The sequence below is a fragment of the Kryptolebias marmoratus genome, linkage group LG13 (genome assembly GCF_001649575.2).
Source record: "Kryptolebias marmoratus isolate JLee-2015 linkage group LG13, ASM164957v2, whole genome shotgun sequence".
Lineage (NCBI taxonomy): Eukaryota > Metazoa > Chordata > Actinopteri > Cyprinodontiformes > Rivulidae > Kryptolebias > Kryptolebias marmoratus.
The window spans coordinates 3,256,459-3,271,422 of NC_051442.1; the positions used below are offsets into that span (position 1 = coordinate 3,256,459).

Consider the following 14,964-nt stretch of genomic DNA (forward strand, 5'->3'; position numbering starts at 1 on the left):
CGATTAAAAACGGCTATGACCACTTAGTCTAGACTCCACTGCTGCTTTGATATCAACTTTTTTTTTTTTTAATTTTTGTACAAGTTTAAGGCAGGACGTTTTTTTTATAAGTATGTCTCAGTCTTGAATTCATTTCTCCCTGCACAAGATTGGATATTTTTTCTTTTCAATAGAGGACGGGAAGCCTGGAATATTCTAGTGTCCATCAGGCCTGATCCACCGAAACCGAAGTTAACACAAGTCATCCTAATGTGCTGTGCTATGCCATGTAGATGAAGGTGTTTATATCCGTCTCATCCCGCTTTATGTACTTGTGGTCTATCAGCCACTCGATCTGCTCCTTGATCATCTTTTTCTGTGGTAAAAACATGTTCTTTAGGATTTCCACCAGCTCCGTCTGCAGCTGGGCGTTGTTGATGCGCTTCCTCATCTTCATTATCTGGATTATGGCCTCCTGGAGGTTACAGAAAATAAATCAATAAGTTGCTTGTTGAATCTCTGCAGCAGAAAACTTTTTACTGTCAGTGAGGGAAGAGCTGCATGTTCCTACCTGCGTTCTTAGTATCCTGAGCTGAACGATGCCTTCGTTCTCCTCCTCCCTCATTCGCTCTGTGGTGAGCTGCAGCCGACCGATCAAGTTAATCTTCCCCCTCTTCTGAACCTTTGAGTTTTTTCTGTAAAGTTGGACGTAAAAGGATTAATGTGTGGCTGAATATGTCAAACAGAGAGCAAGAAAAAAACAAAAAAATAGCTACAAATGATTATTTCTTTCTTATTTTGATCAAGGCAGTCTTGTTCCTTCAATAATACTGCTGGTTATAAGATAAAAACAGAATTGGGACAAAATCTAAAGCTATCAGGATGAAACAATCACAGAAAAAGAAGTAAATACACAGCAGATAAAAGTCCTACAGCTGTGCTGTTGCTTAAATAAGGAAGTTAACATACTGTAGAGCTGTTTTACCCAACTCAGCACAAATAGAAACAAAATATAAAGCTTGAGTTTCATTTTTCTTTTGGTTGAAGAAACATTTCCAGAATTTAACATCTTTTGGAAGATCCTATCACCAATATATTCCATTTTTACTGCAGAAACCAGGAATTAAACAAAGTTCTGGGGAAACATTTTACCCACAAATCAGCTAAACTTTTGGAGTCAATTCAGTCAAGAGGGCTACCCCGGCTTTTATCCTTAGTTAACACAAAAATGGCCACAACTCAGTCAATTTTAGAGATACCAAGCTAACATTAGGAGTGACAGTAGCCGAGATTCATCCCCAAAACATACTCTGAGCACTAACAGATCGCACAAACTCTTAGGCATGCAAGCTAAGTTAAACATTTGCCAGTCATGCTGAACATAATGACTTTAAGGCTCCTCACATGAGAGAAAACTCCTGGTTGACATAGAATAATGTTCCTTCTGCAAAATCTTTGGGTGACGACACCACCGGGTCGTACAGCAGCACTTGTCGCTTCAGTTTGGGGAACGCCACCAAAGACTGGGAGGACAGAGGAGCAGAAATGTGTCTTTTACAACATTAGGGGCTCAAAAAAAAAAGAAAAACTGTCGCTAATTTGCAGAAACAGACGGTTTTGTTTCCAGCCTTTGTCTTTACCCAGAGAGTGCGTCGCAGCTCGGCGTCGGGCAGCTCAGTGGCTAACTTCAGGTTTTCGAAGCTGATTCGTTCCCGCGGCCGCTGGTTCCAGGCGAACAGCACGGCCAGCTGGAACGTGGTCACCTCCAGGTCATATTGTCCCACCTCATTCTTAAAGGTTATCTGCAGAAATAAAGCATTTTTTTCTTCTTTCAACAACTCATCAGCAGTTTAAAGCTGTCGCAGTTAGACGTGTACCAAGGTGGCAAAAGTCCTCGTGTTGTTTGTAAAAACAATATTTAAAAGGATAATTGTATGTTGTGAACAAAACTACAAAAATCACAGTGTTTAATTTAAAAAGTCATCCTAAGAACAGCTAAATCAATTAACAGAAAGCAATATTATTTTGTTAATGAATTTAGAGTTCAAGTTTTTTTGTTTTTGACCAAAAACAAACAAAAAAAGGAACTCAAGACCAAATTTTTAGTTCTGTGAACACGTCTCTATGTTTCAAATGAATAAATATTACAATAAAAAGCCTTATATCAATCAGTCAACATAAAATATTAGCTTAATGCACCTTAATTACACCCATAATCAAACACAATGATGATAAAACCCATTACATCTGATGAACATAAAAGAATTTAACTTGGAAGGTACGTTTTTGCCCAAATATCCACTCTGATAAAAAATGGATTTAATCAACTGTATATTTGTATAGAAGAACAAAACTTAACAACTAAAACTTGTAGGATGGTAGCTTTTAATGAGACTCAGTAAACCAGAGTAATTCATCCAGAATGTGTGAGTTTATCTCATTTTTCATGCAGAGGTGTGTCAGACTCACAATGCCGTTGGACATGAGGTGATGCCAGTGAAGCTTCCTGCCGCTGTGGTTCTTCTTGTAAAAGTCTTCAACCTCGGGGATCAAATCCTCGAGCTCAGTGGGAAGAGAGACAAAAACCTTCTCGCTGCTCCTCGACCACGCTCCAGCATTCAGGATCTTTATGTTGACGGAGTCGGCTGCAGGGGAGCAAAACAACCAGCAAACATTACATAAAAGCATTTTAAAGGAAGGTGGACGTAAAATTAAACGTAGGCATTAAAGGTGCAACTCTTTGTTTGCATCACGGGAAATATGTTTGCTTATTAAATTATTGTCCAAAATTTAAATATAATAAGTGTTAATTTCAATCAGATATAAGTATCCACTAAGGAAGGTAAACAGAAGAAACAAAAACGACCATGACCCTATTTGGCAAGAAAATAACACACCGATAGAAAAATAAGGTGTGTGTGTGTGTGTGTGTGTGTGTGTGAGAGACAACATAACTGGGGTTTTTTTTAATCATTTAAAAAAGTATGAAAAAGTCAAATCAGCAAAAAGAGTGACAATAAAATTGCTGAATGTTTGCTTTATACTGATCTACATATTTACTTTTCTGCTTTTATTCGAAGGTAAAATTCCTTCCATAAACACCATTAAATCTAATTTATAATTATTATAACTTTTATTATTATGTCCCGTTTCTTCTCTCCAGATAAAGAAAGGTTGGAAGTTTATCACCGTTTTAAATTTCTACAAGTTTGCTTCCGATTCAGTATATCCAGTGGTGACAAGAAAACAGATTTAAGCACCTTTTCATCATTTAATCTAATAAAATACCAAACACATTTACACTTTTTCCCCAGACTTTCCCTCCTTTTTATTGATCTGCTGATTTCTGATTGCGACAGTCGCGTCTGAATGAACGTCCCGGAGATTTTCTGAACCAAATCTTGACGTCGATCTAACAAGTTTGGACCTGGTGACATTTAAATATCGCTTTAAATTCAGCACAAGTCTGAGCTGCTCGCGGTCACATAAACAGATAAGTCAATGCTCAATTCTAATCCGTTGCAACTTTTTTTTCTAGAAATGATAATTGAGCTCGCTGCTTTAACCAGCTAAAGGAGAAAAAAGTATCTTTTCAGCCGCTCCAACCCAACTCTTTGCCCTTCAGGCTAATTAACTGTAACTGATGTGCAACCTGTAGCTGTAGGAAACCCCAGATTCTATAAGGATAATATACACTGTGGATGTTCAGTCTTGTGCAAATTACTGAAAGAAGCCATCAGAAACAATAAACACAAGTGAAAAGTTTTACTGTCTGCAGCTGCTTGTGTGTGACGTAGATTTTACCTGGTAACGCCAGCTTGTTGTGTTTGTGCATTTCTTTAAAGGACTGGTTGAGGTCCTCGGACACCTTGATGTCTTGAAACATTCGAGCCAACTTGTTGACATAATCAGCTGGCATTCCCACTTCCTGTAAGAGCAAAGTTAAAGCTCACGTCTTCTGTAGCGAATAACCAATTCTTTGAAACGTTTCTAAAAATCAAGATGATGACAAACGTCGTACACAAAAACAACTGGAAGAGTTTTTAAAAACCCATTCGTCGCGGTTCGTACCCTGAGCCACTCCACCATGTTCTCCTCGATCTCGCTGTCGGCTGAGATGTCCAGGATGAGACGCCGGGTCAGGTGGGCTTTGTGGTACCGCATGAACACATCTTTGTTCTGGACATACTTCAGCACTAAAAGCTACAAAGAGCAAATTAGTTATTGATAATGGAGATAAAGCCTGTTTTCTTATGACCCTTTTACACGGGCTCTAAAGGTCCTGGCTCCACTCTACTCCACTTGCTTTGAGCGCATTTACATTTGCATTTTTTCGAGGTCGGCCCTGCTTCTTTGGTCCCTGCTTCGGAGTCGGGCCAGCTGGGCCGGCCCTGCTTTGTGGGCGGCGCAAACTTAGCTCCTGTTCACTCATTGGTCGTGGGTGTGGCCAGATGCAAGCATAAAGAGCGAACGGTAGGAATATAAACAACAGCGTTAGCTTACCCTGCAACGTTTCTGCCGTCTGTCCCCCAGCTGAAGGTGCTTTAAAGCCTGAAATCTCCGGCGGATAACAGCTGTCCTACTCCGCGCAACAATGGCGGCATCCAGAGCATTTCTTCCACTGCGCCTCTCTTCCTGAAGTCTCAGGAGAATCCCCATAAGTTTAAAAAACAGCAACAACACAGGGCCAACGTTGTCCATAGCGCTTCCGTTGTTTACACAACTTGTGCCAAGTTTCGGTAGCGCCGTCCCCCCCGCGGCCCCGCCCCCCACAACACGAGGAGGCGTTCCTCTGCTACAGACCAAACTGGCCGGTGTGAACGCGATGCATTCTTTATCGAGCCGAGTCGAGTAGAGCGGAGTAGAGCCGGACTTCTGAATTAGAGCCCGTGTAAAAGGGGCGTAAGACAAACGTCTCCCTAATTTAAAAAACAGCCCTTTAACTCACCACTTCCTTGAGCTTGGCCTCGATCTCCTCAGAGGTGAGCTTCTTGCTGAGCGGAGTCTTCCTCAGCAGCATGTCGCAGTAGTTGGCCAGCAGCTCTGGACACTTGGACTCCGGCTGAGTTTTCATTCCCACCCTGTAAAAACAAACAAAACGAAACCCAGTGAGCAAAGACAAACACACGAGTGCTTCTGCCGTTCGGGAACAGGAACTTCTCTTACCCCTTCTGTTTCAATGGAAGCTCTAATTTGAATATTGTAGCGTCATTCACGACAGCTTTATACGCCTGCAGACAGAAACGGATCGAATAAATTTACAGTCATATTTTAACGTTCGGGACGGGCAAAGGAGTAAAGTCCAACTCACTTTGTCTCTCGCGGTCAGGAAGCGGGGGTCGTCCTGAAAGGCCTCTTTAACGAGTCGGCTGAAGCGGTTGAACAGCGTGAGCAGCTGCTCCACATATTTCTCTGAATCCTGCAACACATCGGAACAATGCTAAGATTACATCCAGCACAAGACAATAAATACAAACAAGTAAAACTGTTTTTGACTTTGACTATCGGTGGGTTTAACAATAAAGAAAATTACTGCTCCACTAGTTTTACACCTCGTGTATCTGTTGTCTTTAGCTTTTACTTTTTGTTTGTATGAGCCAAATGTGAGGAAGTTACAAGTCCGGCTAGTTAAATTATACACCTTTACAACTAAATGAACACAAGATAATTAATGCTAAAAATAATAAATAAGGCAAAAAAGAATCGATGAAACAAACCCACAGTCAATGCTTCGAATCAGGCGTGAAAACTTATAAATCTCTAATTAGTTGAGGGTTAAGTTAAAGTTTAAGGTTTAAACAGGTCAGAAATAGACTGTGATGCAGAGTTAATACAAAAACTTTAAAATAAATCCAACAAATAAGTGATAAATATAATAGGATTTATGCTGCAGCAGCTTTTAGCTCAATACAATTTTCCCGTCTTTATTTTTAGCAGATCTACAGCACCTGACTGTTACCCCTCGTTTGTTTATTTTATTCTGATTTTCCTTCAAAACAGACAGACTTTCTTGTTTTCTTAGTTTTTTTTGGACTTTGGTTGCTTTGCCCCATAATTTTCTCTCCAGTGACTGACCATTTTCTTATCATTTAGGCATGAAAACGCTCCTGAACTCAATGTTCACATAGATAATCGCTAAGAGCTAACTTTAAAATGGATTTTTAGACACTTTGTTACCAGCAGCTTGTCACAAAGACACAATTCCTCCCCATTTATTTAGCTAAAACTACAAAAATAACCAAGATAACACAGTTTGACAGACAGAAAGTAGGGTTTTAGCCCCAAGAAGGTGATTCCGAAAGAGCTATTAGCTGAAAACTTGACATAAATTAAAGCATCTGAAGGATGTTGCGTCTCTCATTTTACCCATTTTCTAAAGATACGACTTTCAGACACTGTTCATGTGCTGTAGATGTCATAGTTAAATACAAGAACTAGACAAAAAAATGATCAAAAATCAGCCGAAGTCCTATTTTAAATGGCTCTTCTAAAGCGAAACATAAGTGTTGCTGTGCTGTATGTGAGTGAGGCGCTCACAGACGTGATGGTCTCTGCTGAAGCCACCATGTCAGCCAGCCCGGCGCTCATGATGTGCTCCTCCAAGTCCTTCAGCATGGGCTCGATGCCGCTGGGAACTTTGTCCATCAGCGAGAACATCATGTGCAGCTCTGCGACAGAAAGAAGACGAGAAAACTGGAGCTAAGACAGCGAACGTCTTCAATCCGTGTTTTTATCACTGATCTTCATGAATACCATTATAGTTTGATCAGTTAAATCTTAAACCATAACGATACCTGCCTTTGGGACTTTAACGAGTCAAATCATTTACTCACCAAGGTCTTAAGCATAAAAATTTTTAAAAATATAAACTCTACCCTTACACATGAAAAAATAAGACTTCATTTAGTTTCATTGTTGAGACAAAGCTGGTAACTATCTGCAACTACTGTCACAGGAAAGGTTGACGTTCAGATAGGTTTTGGTCTGGAGGTTTATTAAAAACAGTCGTGTGGTACTCACTCTCCGTCTCGTTTCGTTTGATCATGCCTGGACACTCGGCTAAGATGGTCTCCTTGAAGGACGTTACGAGCGCATTGACGCAACACTCCATCAGCTGGGGAGATAAAACAGGACGAAGCGCCTCAGAAAAGCACTTTAAGCAGGAACAAACGGTAACAAATGCTGCTGTGTGGGAGATGGCTCAATACAATTGGAAACTTTATTATAAAGGTTTTATTTATTTTTTAAAAATGTGCAAACATATGGCTAGACATTAGTGAAAATACATTTATTATTGCATTAAAAAACACTAAGAAACATATTATCTAATTCGACTTTATACGGATCAATAATGTGTAAAAATTACTCACAGCTTGTACAGAGTTGCAGTCCCGTCTCGTCTCCAGGTATCTTAAAGCTCGTTTCTCTTCTTCCCTCAGCTTTGAATCCGCCTGGAGAGAAAAAACAGTTTTTCAACATAAGATTATTACTAATTTCATTCAACTCTTTATTTCCCTAATTTAAATATCCGTCCATCCATCTTCCACCTCTTATCTGTGGTCGGGTCGAGGAGGCCACAGGTCCAGGAGAGGAACCCAGACCTCCCTCTCCTCAGAGACTCTTTCCAGCTCCCCCTGGAGGATCCCGAGGTGTTCCCAGACCAGAGAGGATCCAGGATCCCTCCAGGGAGTTCTGGATCTGCACTGAGGTCTCCTCCCAGTGGGACATGCCCGGAAAACCTCCAAATGGAAGCGTCCCAATCAGATGAACCACCTCAGCTGACTCCTTTCGATGAGGAGGAGCTCCTACTCCGAGCTCCTCACCTCATCTCTCAGGATGAGCCTGGCTGCCCAACGACGGAAGCTCATTTCAGCCGCTTGGATCCAGGATCTCCTTCTTTCAGTCCTGATCCAAACCTCAGGACCTCAGGTGAGGGCTGGAATGTAGATGGAGCCGGAAATCCAGAGTTTTTGCCTTTTTGGCTCAACTCTTTCTTCACGACAAGCTATCTAAATAGGCTTATTTTTGTTCTTCTGGTGATAAAACGAATAAATGCAGAGCTCCAAACCCATTTCTGTGATTCGTCTGTATGAAGTGTGCTCCCACAACATGAAAGAGGTTAAATCACACAGAATGGATTATAAAACTGCAAACTTCTATTATTTCTTTAACCGAGACGTGACTGTGAGGAACCGAACCCGATACTTCTGCTTTGTTGGACTCAGAGGACGTCCTGCTGGTTGAGTTCTGCTGTCTCTGTTCAAACACGGCTCACGTTTCCACTTTTTATTTTAAAAAAGCAGCAGGCGACTCACGTATTTCATGTAGTTCTGGACCCCGTTCTGCTGGAGGTACGACGGCGCCTGGGTTCTGTAGAACCTCTCGGTGGAGTCCATGTAAGCTTTTTCAAAGTTGTCCCTGTAGATCTGCAGCTTGTCGTCCGGGTTGGAGCACAGGTTCACTGCTCACAGTGGAAAAAAGAAAAACAATACGATCAGAAACGAACGCATCATCAGGAGAACATTAATACTGCAGGGAAAAAAGTTCTGTTGCTCTTCAAGAAAGATCGAAATGTTGGAACCGTCTTATGAGATTAAGCTTCATCTCAACATTAAATAAACATCTTATAACAACTGCTACTAATATTAGTGTTCATGTTTCTATAAGTTTTCCAGTAAAATAAAAAAACAGTGTTTTTATTTAGGTTACTTATTGTTTTTTTTTTATCATTTTAACATTCATGGTAGTTTTTTTTATCTGTTATGTTCAATTTAGCATGTTTAATTTCCCTTTTTATGTGAATAAATGCAAAAAAAATCCTATTTATAATAATAATGATATTATATCTTCATTGACCAATAAACAAAAATTGCTTTTGGCACTTGGAAAGGAACAAACAACTCAAAAATCATAAAGAACATAAGAGTTTTTGAATTTGCAAACATGCGTACAGAGAGGATAAGGTGATGCTACTAATATAAAGTCATGCATCTGACGTCATTTAAACCGTAATTTGTGTTTTTATGCTGAATTATTATAGGAAATGGTACCAAATGACACTTTGAAAGCACCGAATGAGACAAAAAACCACTTTGGTTCCGTTTTTCTCTCCGCCTGACACGTTCTGTCACTTTCTCACCGTAAGACTCTCGTACTCCGATGACCAGCTGGGAGTCGAAGGCCTCCCCCAGCCTCTCGGCGTGGACGAGCTTCATGGCGCTGTCTTGAAGCCTGTTTTTGATGTTGGAGAAGATGGACTCGTTCCACGTGTCCAGCATGAGCTGCGGTCACCAAAAAGAGAGTGAATAATCGTTTAAAAGTCGCCCCACTTTCCGGTGACGATCAAGTGAAAAAGAAGGACTCCGGATCTCCTCACTTTGCGGACGATGCTGTCCTCCACGTTGGACTTCTTGTTGCTTCCTTGCTTGCCCATCAGAGTGATCTCCAGCTGGCAGAAAGGTTTGGGCAGGATGTCGCACTGCGTGAAGAACTTCCTCCACTCCACAATGTAGGCCTTCAGCAGCGCCGTGTCATCCTGGTGACTCAGCACGCGCTTTAGGAAAGAAAAAAAAAAAAAAACAGGTGAGAAACGAGTCAGAGTTACCTGCCGACTCTGACTGATAACAGAAAATAAATAAACGATGTGTCCTGTCAGTTCTGACCAGCAGAGGATTTTATGAATATTAAAAAGACAAAAAGAGCTCTTACTGCTTGAGCTTGTTTGATAAAATCTAAGATGTCCTCTTTGAGGGCCTGGTGGATCTTAGCTGGACCTTTGTCGTCCCACAGGCAAACAGCATGGACGTCCCTGCAGAAACAAAGAGGGGACAAAATGTTAGTGGTCATTTTTGTTAAAAAAAAATAAAAATACTGGCATTAAAGTTACAGAAAACTTACGAGAACAGGTCGAACCATTGTTGTTTGGTGACGGACTCCTGCCGCAGGAGCTTCAGAACGATGGGGCGCATCAGGTCCCATTTATCCTCAAACTGTAGGGAGCCTTTGTTCTGGAATCAGACGGGACAATTACGGTTTCTGTGGCCTGTATCGTTAAAACACGTGTCCACGCCTGAACACTAGCAGGTCTGCTCCTTCTTCTCTTTCACACCAACTGTATTCTCAAATATTTTATTTTCCTTGACGAACTGATCCGTCCAGCAATGTTCTTCCACTTTTCCGTGGTCGGGTCATGGAGGCCTCAGGTCTAGGAGGGAAACCCAGACCTCCCTCTTCCCAGCGGCGCTCAGAAAACAGACGATCAACCCGCCTCAGCTCCTTTCAATGAGAAGGAGCGGCGACTCTACTCTGAGCTCCACACCTTATCTGCATTTCAGCCACATCTCATGACCACAGGTGAGGGTTGGAACGTAGATAGACCAGCAGCGCCTTCTTCGCCACGAACACCCTCATTAATACCGATCCATCCTACCTCCGCTCGCGAGCAAGACTCCAAGATACTCGAACTCCTCCCCTTGAAGCAAAGACTCATCCCCGACCCAAAGGGAGCGTTCATGGCCTCAGACAAGCTGCCTCTCATCTCAGCCACTTCACACAGCTCACAGCACTGAACTTATCGATTAAATATTCAATGGTTTTACATGCAATCAATCAGACTTCATTTGTAGAGCACCTTTCATACAACTGATAGTTCACAGAGGAAAAAAACAGAGAAAAAAAAGTCACAACTTCTAAGCAAAATAAACAAACACAATAATGACCGTAAAAACAAAATGATAAAAAATGCAATAATCTGTTTGTGGGAGATGCTATTGAACTCATTTCTTATTCGTTGTTTTTTATGTCACAACAAACCAGACGGTCTACTCTTTAAAAAGAAAAAGGTAAATTAACTGAGGAGATGTTGAAATAAACTTGCTAAAACTGGGAACTCACAAAAGACAAACCAGGCACAAACAAAGCTGAGAAATCCAACATTTATGAGCCCTGAACGCCTCATTTTGCATTTACAGAAATATTCCACACCACAACTTAATCCGACACTTAATCCAAGTTCGTAAAATTTACAACTGTTTGAGTCTCAGCAGTAAATGTGACAACACTGGATAAATTAATTAAAATCAAATCATTCTACAAATCTATCGTTATCTGGGATTTCTGGAGGTCTTCCACGTTCGTGTATTCGGATTTCGTCCATTTTTTCGCCCAGTTTTAGAGCACCTGAGCTTTTCACTCAACAACAAAGTGTCCCACATGTGCGATATTAGGAAAACTTGCAATGTGTGATACTGTATAACACCGCAACGACCATATTGGTTGCGATAAACTCATATTTTCTTCACTTATCACTTTCTCTTATTCCATCTCGATCATCCTAACCAGGTGTGAGGTCAGTGGGAGTCCGATGGGTTGAACAAATATATTATTAACATGAACGTGTGGTACTTGGAATAGAGTCGTACGGTTTATCGCAGTTCAAGCTCGCTGATATTGCGTCGACTATGAGTTTTCGATATACTGTGCGGCCGTGACGTGTTAAAAGTTGAGGACAAAGGAAAAAACGTGAGGCCTTAAAAACGACCGACAGATGAGAAACTGTATCTGAAAGTCACGTCTTTAAGAAACAGGACAACATAAAAACAGCTAAGATTTGACAGAAGACCTGAAAGATGCATTAAGTTGATCATCTACAGCACTGAATGCCAAGTTTTCAGTTGGGGTTTTTTCTTCTTTTGAGAAGAAACCCTATGTTGGAGTCAAAAAACAATGATTTTAATCTGCAAAAGTGTGTTTTACATTTTCAGAGCACTAAAGAATTAGAAAACAAACAGGTTCTTCACAAAGTTCTGTAGCAACCTGCAAGTTTAGTTGAATGATATAAAAGCCAGAGTTAAGTAGCTTTTTAAAAAAAGACAAATATTGCTCCAAACCACTTGGGAAAAAGAAACAGGAAGGTTTGAATGTGGAAGTAAAATATGAAGAAATGTGGTTATTTCTGCAGAGCACCCTGCTTTAAGGGTTTATTTCTGACAGGGTTGTGTTTTTATGGTTTATTAGAAAGCCTGGGTGCACAGGAGCACCTGACAGTTGCTTCATGCAGCTTTTTGTTGTGTCTGTAAGAAGCTGCAGATCCCAGAGCTGCTGAATGACACAGTTTTGAGGCAAAATATAAATATATATATGCTCATTTTAGCGGAAAATAAGCGACCAGTTTGAGTCCTGGCTATTATTTATCTGCGACCCTCCTGCTCCCTCGTTCCTGCTTTTTTTTCTTCCCCCCCTCACGTTTATCTCAGCTGGAGCTCCTCTGTTTTAGCCAGCAGCGGAATCACTGACAAGCGGCGGCTAACGCTCATGTTAGCCCGACGTAACTTCACTCCCGCCGGTTGGAGCCAACACGAAAAGCGCCGCCGCGTTCCGGAGCTGCGGGCTGTCCGCTAAATCCAGCGCCGAGCGCCGGTGTTACGAGATAAAAATGACAAGCGTTTCACAGAGAGGCGAAGACGAATAATTCAATTGTGGATCCTACCTTTAGCAAATTAGACGGCGCCGCCATGTTCCCTCAACTTATCCTCCCGGAGAATCTCGCGAGATTTCAGAAGAGGCGCTTTAAACGGAGCTGCTCTGCGTGGACTGCATTTTCAAATACGTTAAATAAAATAAACTTTTGCAGTTTTTCCACACATTTTTTTTATTGCCAAAAGCTGTTGAGAAGTCTTGGATACTAAACTTGTAAGGGACATGTCGTAAAAAAGGATATTATTTAATTTCCTTTCAATAGTTTTGCGGTTTTTTTGCAATATTTTAGCATTTTTTGCCACCTTTTGCGTTTCCTCGCAATAGTTTTGCGTTTCCTTGCAATAGTTTTGCAATTTTTTGTAATAGTTTTGCATTTCCTTGCAATAGTTTTGCATTTTTGCAACCTTTTGCGTTTCCTCACAATAGTTTTGCATTTCCTTGCAATAGTTTTGCATTTTTCTGCAATATGTTTGCATTTTTTGCAACTTTTTGTCTTTTCTCGCAATAGTTTTGCGTTTCGTTGTTATAGATTTGCTTTTTTTGCAATATATTTTTTAAACTTGGAATAAAACGAGAGAAAATTATAATATACATTATTCGTGTCATACAGATCCGTCTCAGAAACCATAAAGCTGCGAGGCAACAACATTAACTTCCTGCCTCCCAGCTGGGTTCTCCAAGACTCCTTTCAGTTCCTGCAAGGACTCATCAACATTCAGGGCCCTTTTCAAGGTTTTCTGTATGTTCTTACACTTGTTTTTGAAATTACTGTTTACTGTACACTATAAATTTGCTAATTAATCAATAAAGAACTAGAAAAGTTACTGCAAGCTGCTGGTTGAGGCTGATTAAGAAGTTGAAACCTAGAAGTTAAACCTTTAAGCCTCTGAAGCCAATATGAAAGCTGAAGTTTTTTTATGAGGCAAGATGGAACCTGAACAAGCCAAAAATACCCCAAAGGTGGCAGCATTGGACCAGAAATGACCAAACAGAAGCCCCTCATTGATTTGTGTTGGAACAAAACTGCAGAAGCTGAAGAAAGACAGAAAACAAATCAGCTGTGAAGCATGAAGACAATAAAGAGAAACAGAATCTCAGCAGAGTCTATGACTTCAACTGGCCCACAATGAAACGCAGATCTCACAAGAAACATGTCTTTATCATAAACGCTGTTTTTATTAGAAACAAACAGATTGTGGAGAATTAAATGCAGCTTCAGGAATCGGCCTGATGGCAAAGAGCATCTGAAGAGAAGCATTTATTTACAGTAAACATCAAGCGTGAAACATACTACACTCAGACATAAAATAAAGATAATACATCCAAATATATATATATATATATATATATATATATATATTCAAAAGAATATGTATGTTTTCTTGAGTGCTACAGTATTTATAAATAAAAAGATGTTTAGCTGAACTGGCTGCCAATTCACATGAAATAAATTATATAAAATAAAGGCGGTGCGTTGGATCTGTAGCTCTTTATGACGGTGGAGTATTGGCTTCATTATTTCTGAGCCCGAAGGAACGTAATGTTTTTTTCCCTTGACATATCCCTTATGGGGCTCTGTACTTAGGAGGTTTTATTTTAGGATCTTCACGTTCTTTTTAGCTTAATAGTTTTCTGTGGTTTACATGACATATTTCTGTAGTTAAAAAATTATATTGTATTTAGGAGAGTTTGATGCAAGGGTGTCTGCTGCCTGTAAGCCCATTTCCTCACATCTAAAAGGAGAAAATCCTCTAAATCATAAATATGAGATATTATATCAGAATTATAGCACATAAATATGACTTAGAATCACATGATTATGAATCAGCATATTATAATAATGACTTAGATTCTCATTATTATGTCTTAAAATGTCACGACTATGAGATACTATCACAGAAGTAGGACTTAGTTTCTGCAATTATGAGATACTTTCTCATAATCATGAGATATTCTATGCCTGAAGCCGAACACCGAAGCAATAGCAGAATAATAAAAGTGCTAATACTACATACACAAAACAGTAAAGCTTAATCATATGCTTGCATAAATAAAAAAAAATGTTTTTCTCTCTTTTATTGGAGCACAAACACAGAAAGCAGAAAGCCTTGATTTGGAAAAAATGTAAAAGGTATGAATAAGTGATCTGACTGGGGTCAAACCGGTTAACGTGTCACTTACATAATGTGGTGCGAGGCCGTTTAATTTTTTATACAAACAGTAAAACTGTAAGACAGATTCTGCTTTCAGATGGCAGCCAGTGCAGAGATCTTGATGGATGCTTGGTGGACAATAAAGTATTATGATGATCTGTAAAAGACACCAGAAACAGGTTCAACTTTCCTGGAATTAAATGGTTTTCTGCTCAGATCAGGTCAGATATTGTTGCGATGAGACCTCCTGGGAGTTTTTTTTAGGGTCTGGTGGGAGCCCTGACAACATAATGATATTCTGTTTGTGATAAACTACTACTTCCATCCATCCATCTATCCATCTTTTTTACCCACT

The 14,964-nt window shown here is 40.3% G+C and overlaps 1 protein-coding gene across 1 annotated transcript; it reads right to left on the reverse strand.

Moving 5' to 3' along the window:
- Positions 1-14: 14 nt before the first annotated feature.
- LOC108248146 (cullin-5) lies at positions 15-12,493 on the reverse strand. Its single transcript, XM_017436706.3, has 19 exons — positions 12,467-12,493; positions 9,877-9,986; positions 9,688-9,787; positions 9,356-9,532; positions 9,119-9,260; positions 8,295-8,440; positions 7,350-7,430; positions 7,000-7,093; positions 6,517-6,647; positions 5,291-5,398; positions 5,146-5,210; positions 4,928-5,060; positions 4,051-4,182; positions 3,784-3,907; positions 2,449-2,624; positions 1,620-1,781; positions 1,384-1,502; positions 551-674; positions 15-454 (listed from the first exon to the last, which is right to left on the reverse strand). Exons 1-19 carry the CDS (start codon positions 12,491-12,493, stop codon positions 260-262), a joined length of 2,346 nt encoding a protein of 781 aa, XP_017292195.1. The 3' UTR covers positions 15-259.
- Between the last annotated feature and the right edge of the window lie 2,471 nt (positions 12,494-14,964).

Excerpts from the sequence above, each read along its gene's own strand:
- LOC108248146 (XM_017436706.3), bottom strand. The coding sequence starts at position 12,493 with ATGGCGGCGCCGTCTAATTTGCTAAAG. Across the intron at positions 5,211-5,290 it reads TCCTGACCGCGAGAGACAAA|GCGTATAAAGCTGTCGTGAA; the intron begins GTGAGTTGGACT and ends TTCTGTCTGCAG. Across the intron at positions 3,908-4,050 it reads ACATGGTGGAGTGGCTCAGG|GAAGTGGGAATGCCAGCTGA; the intron begins GTACGAACCGCG and ends TTGCTCTTACAG.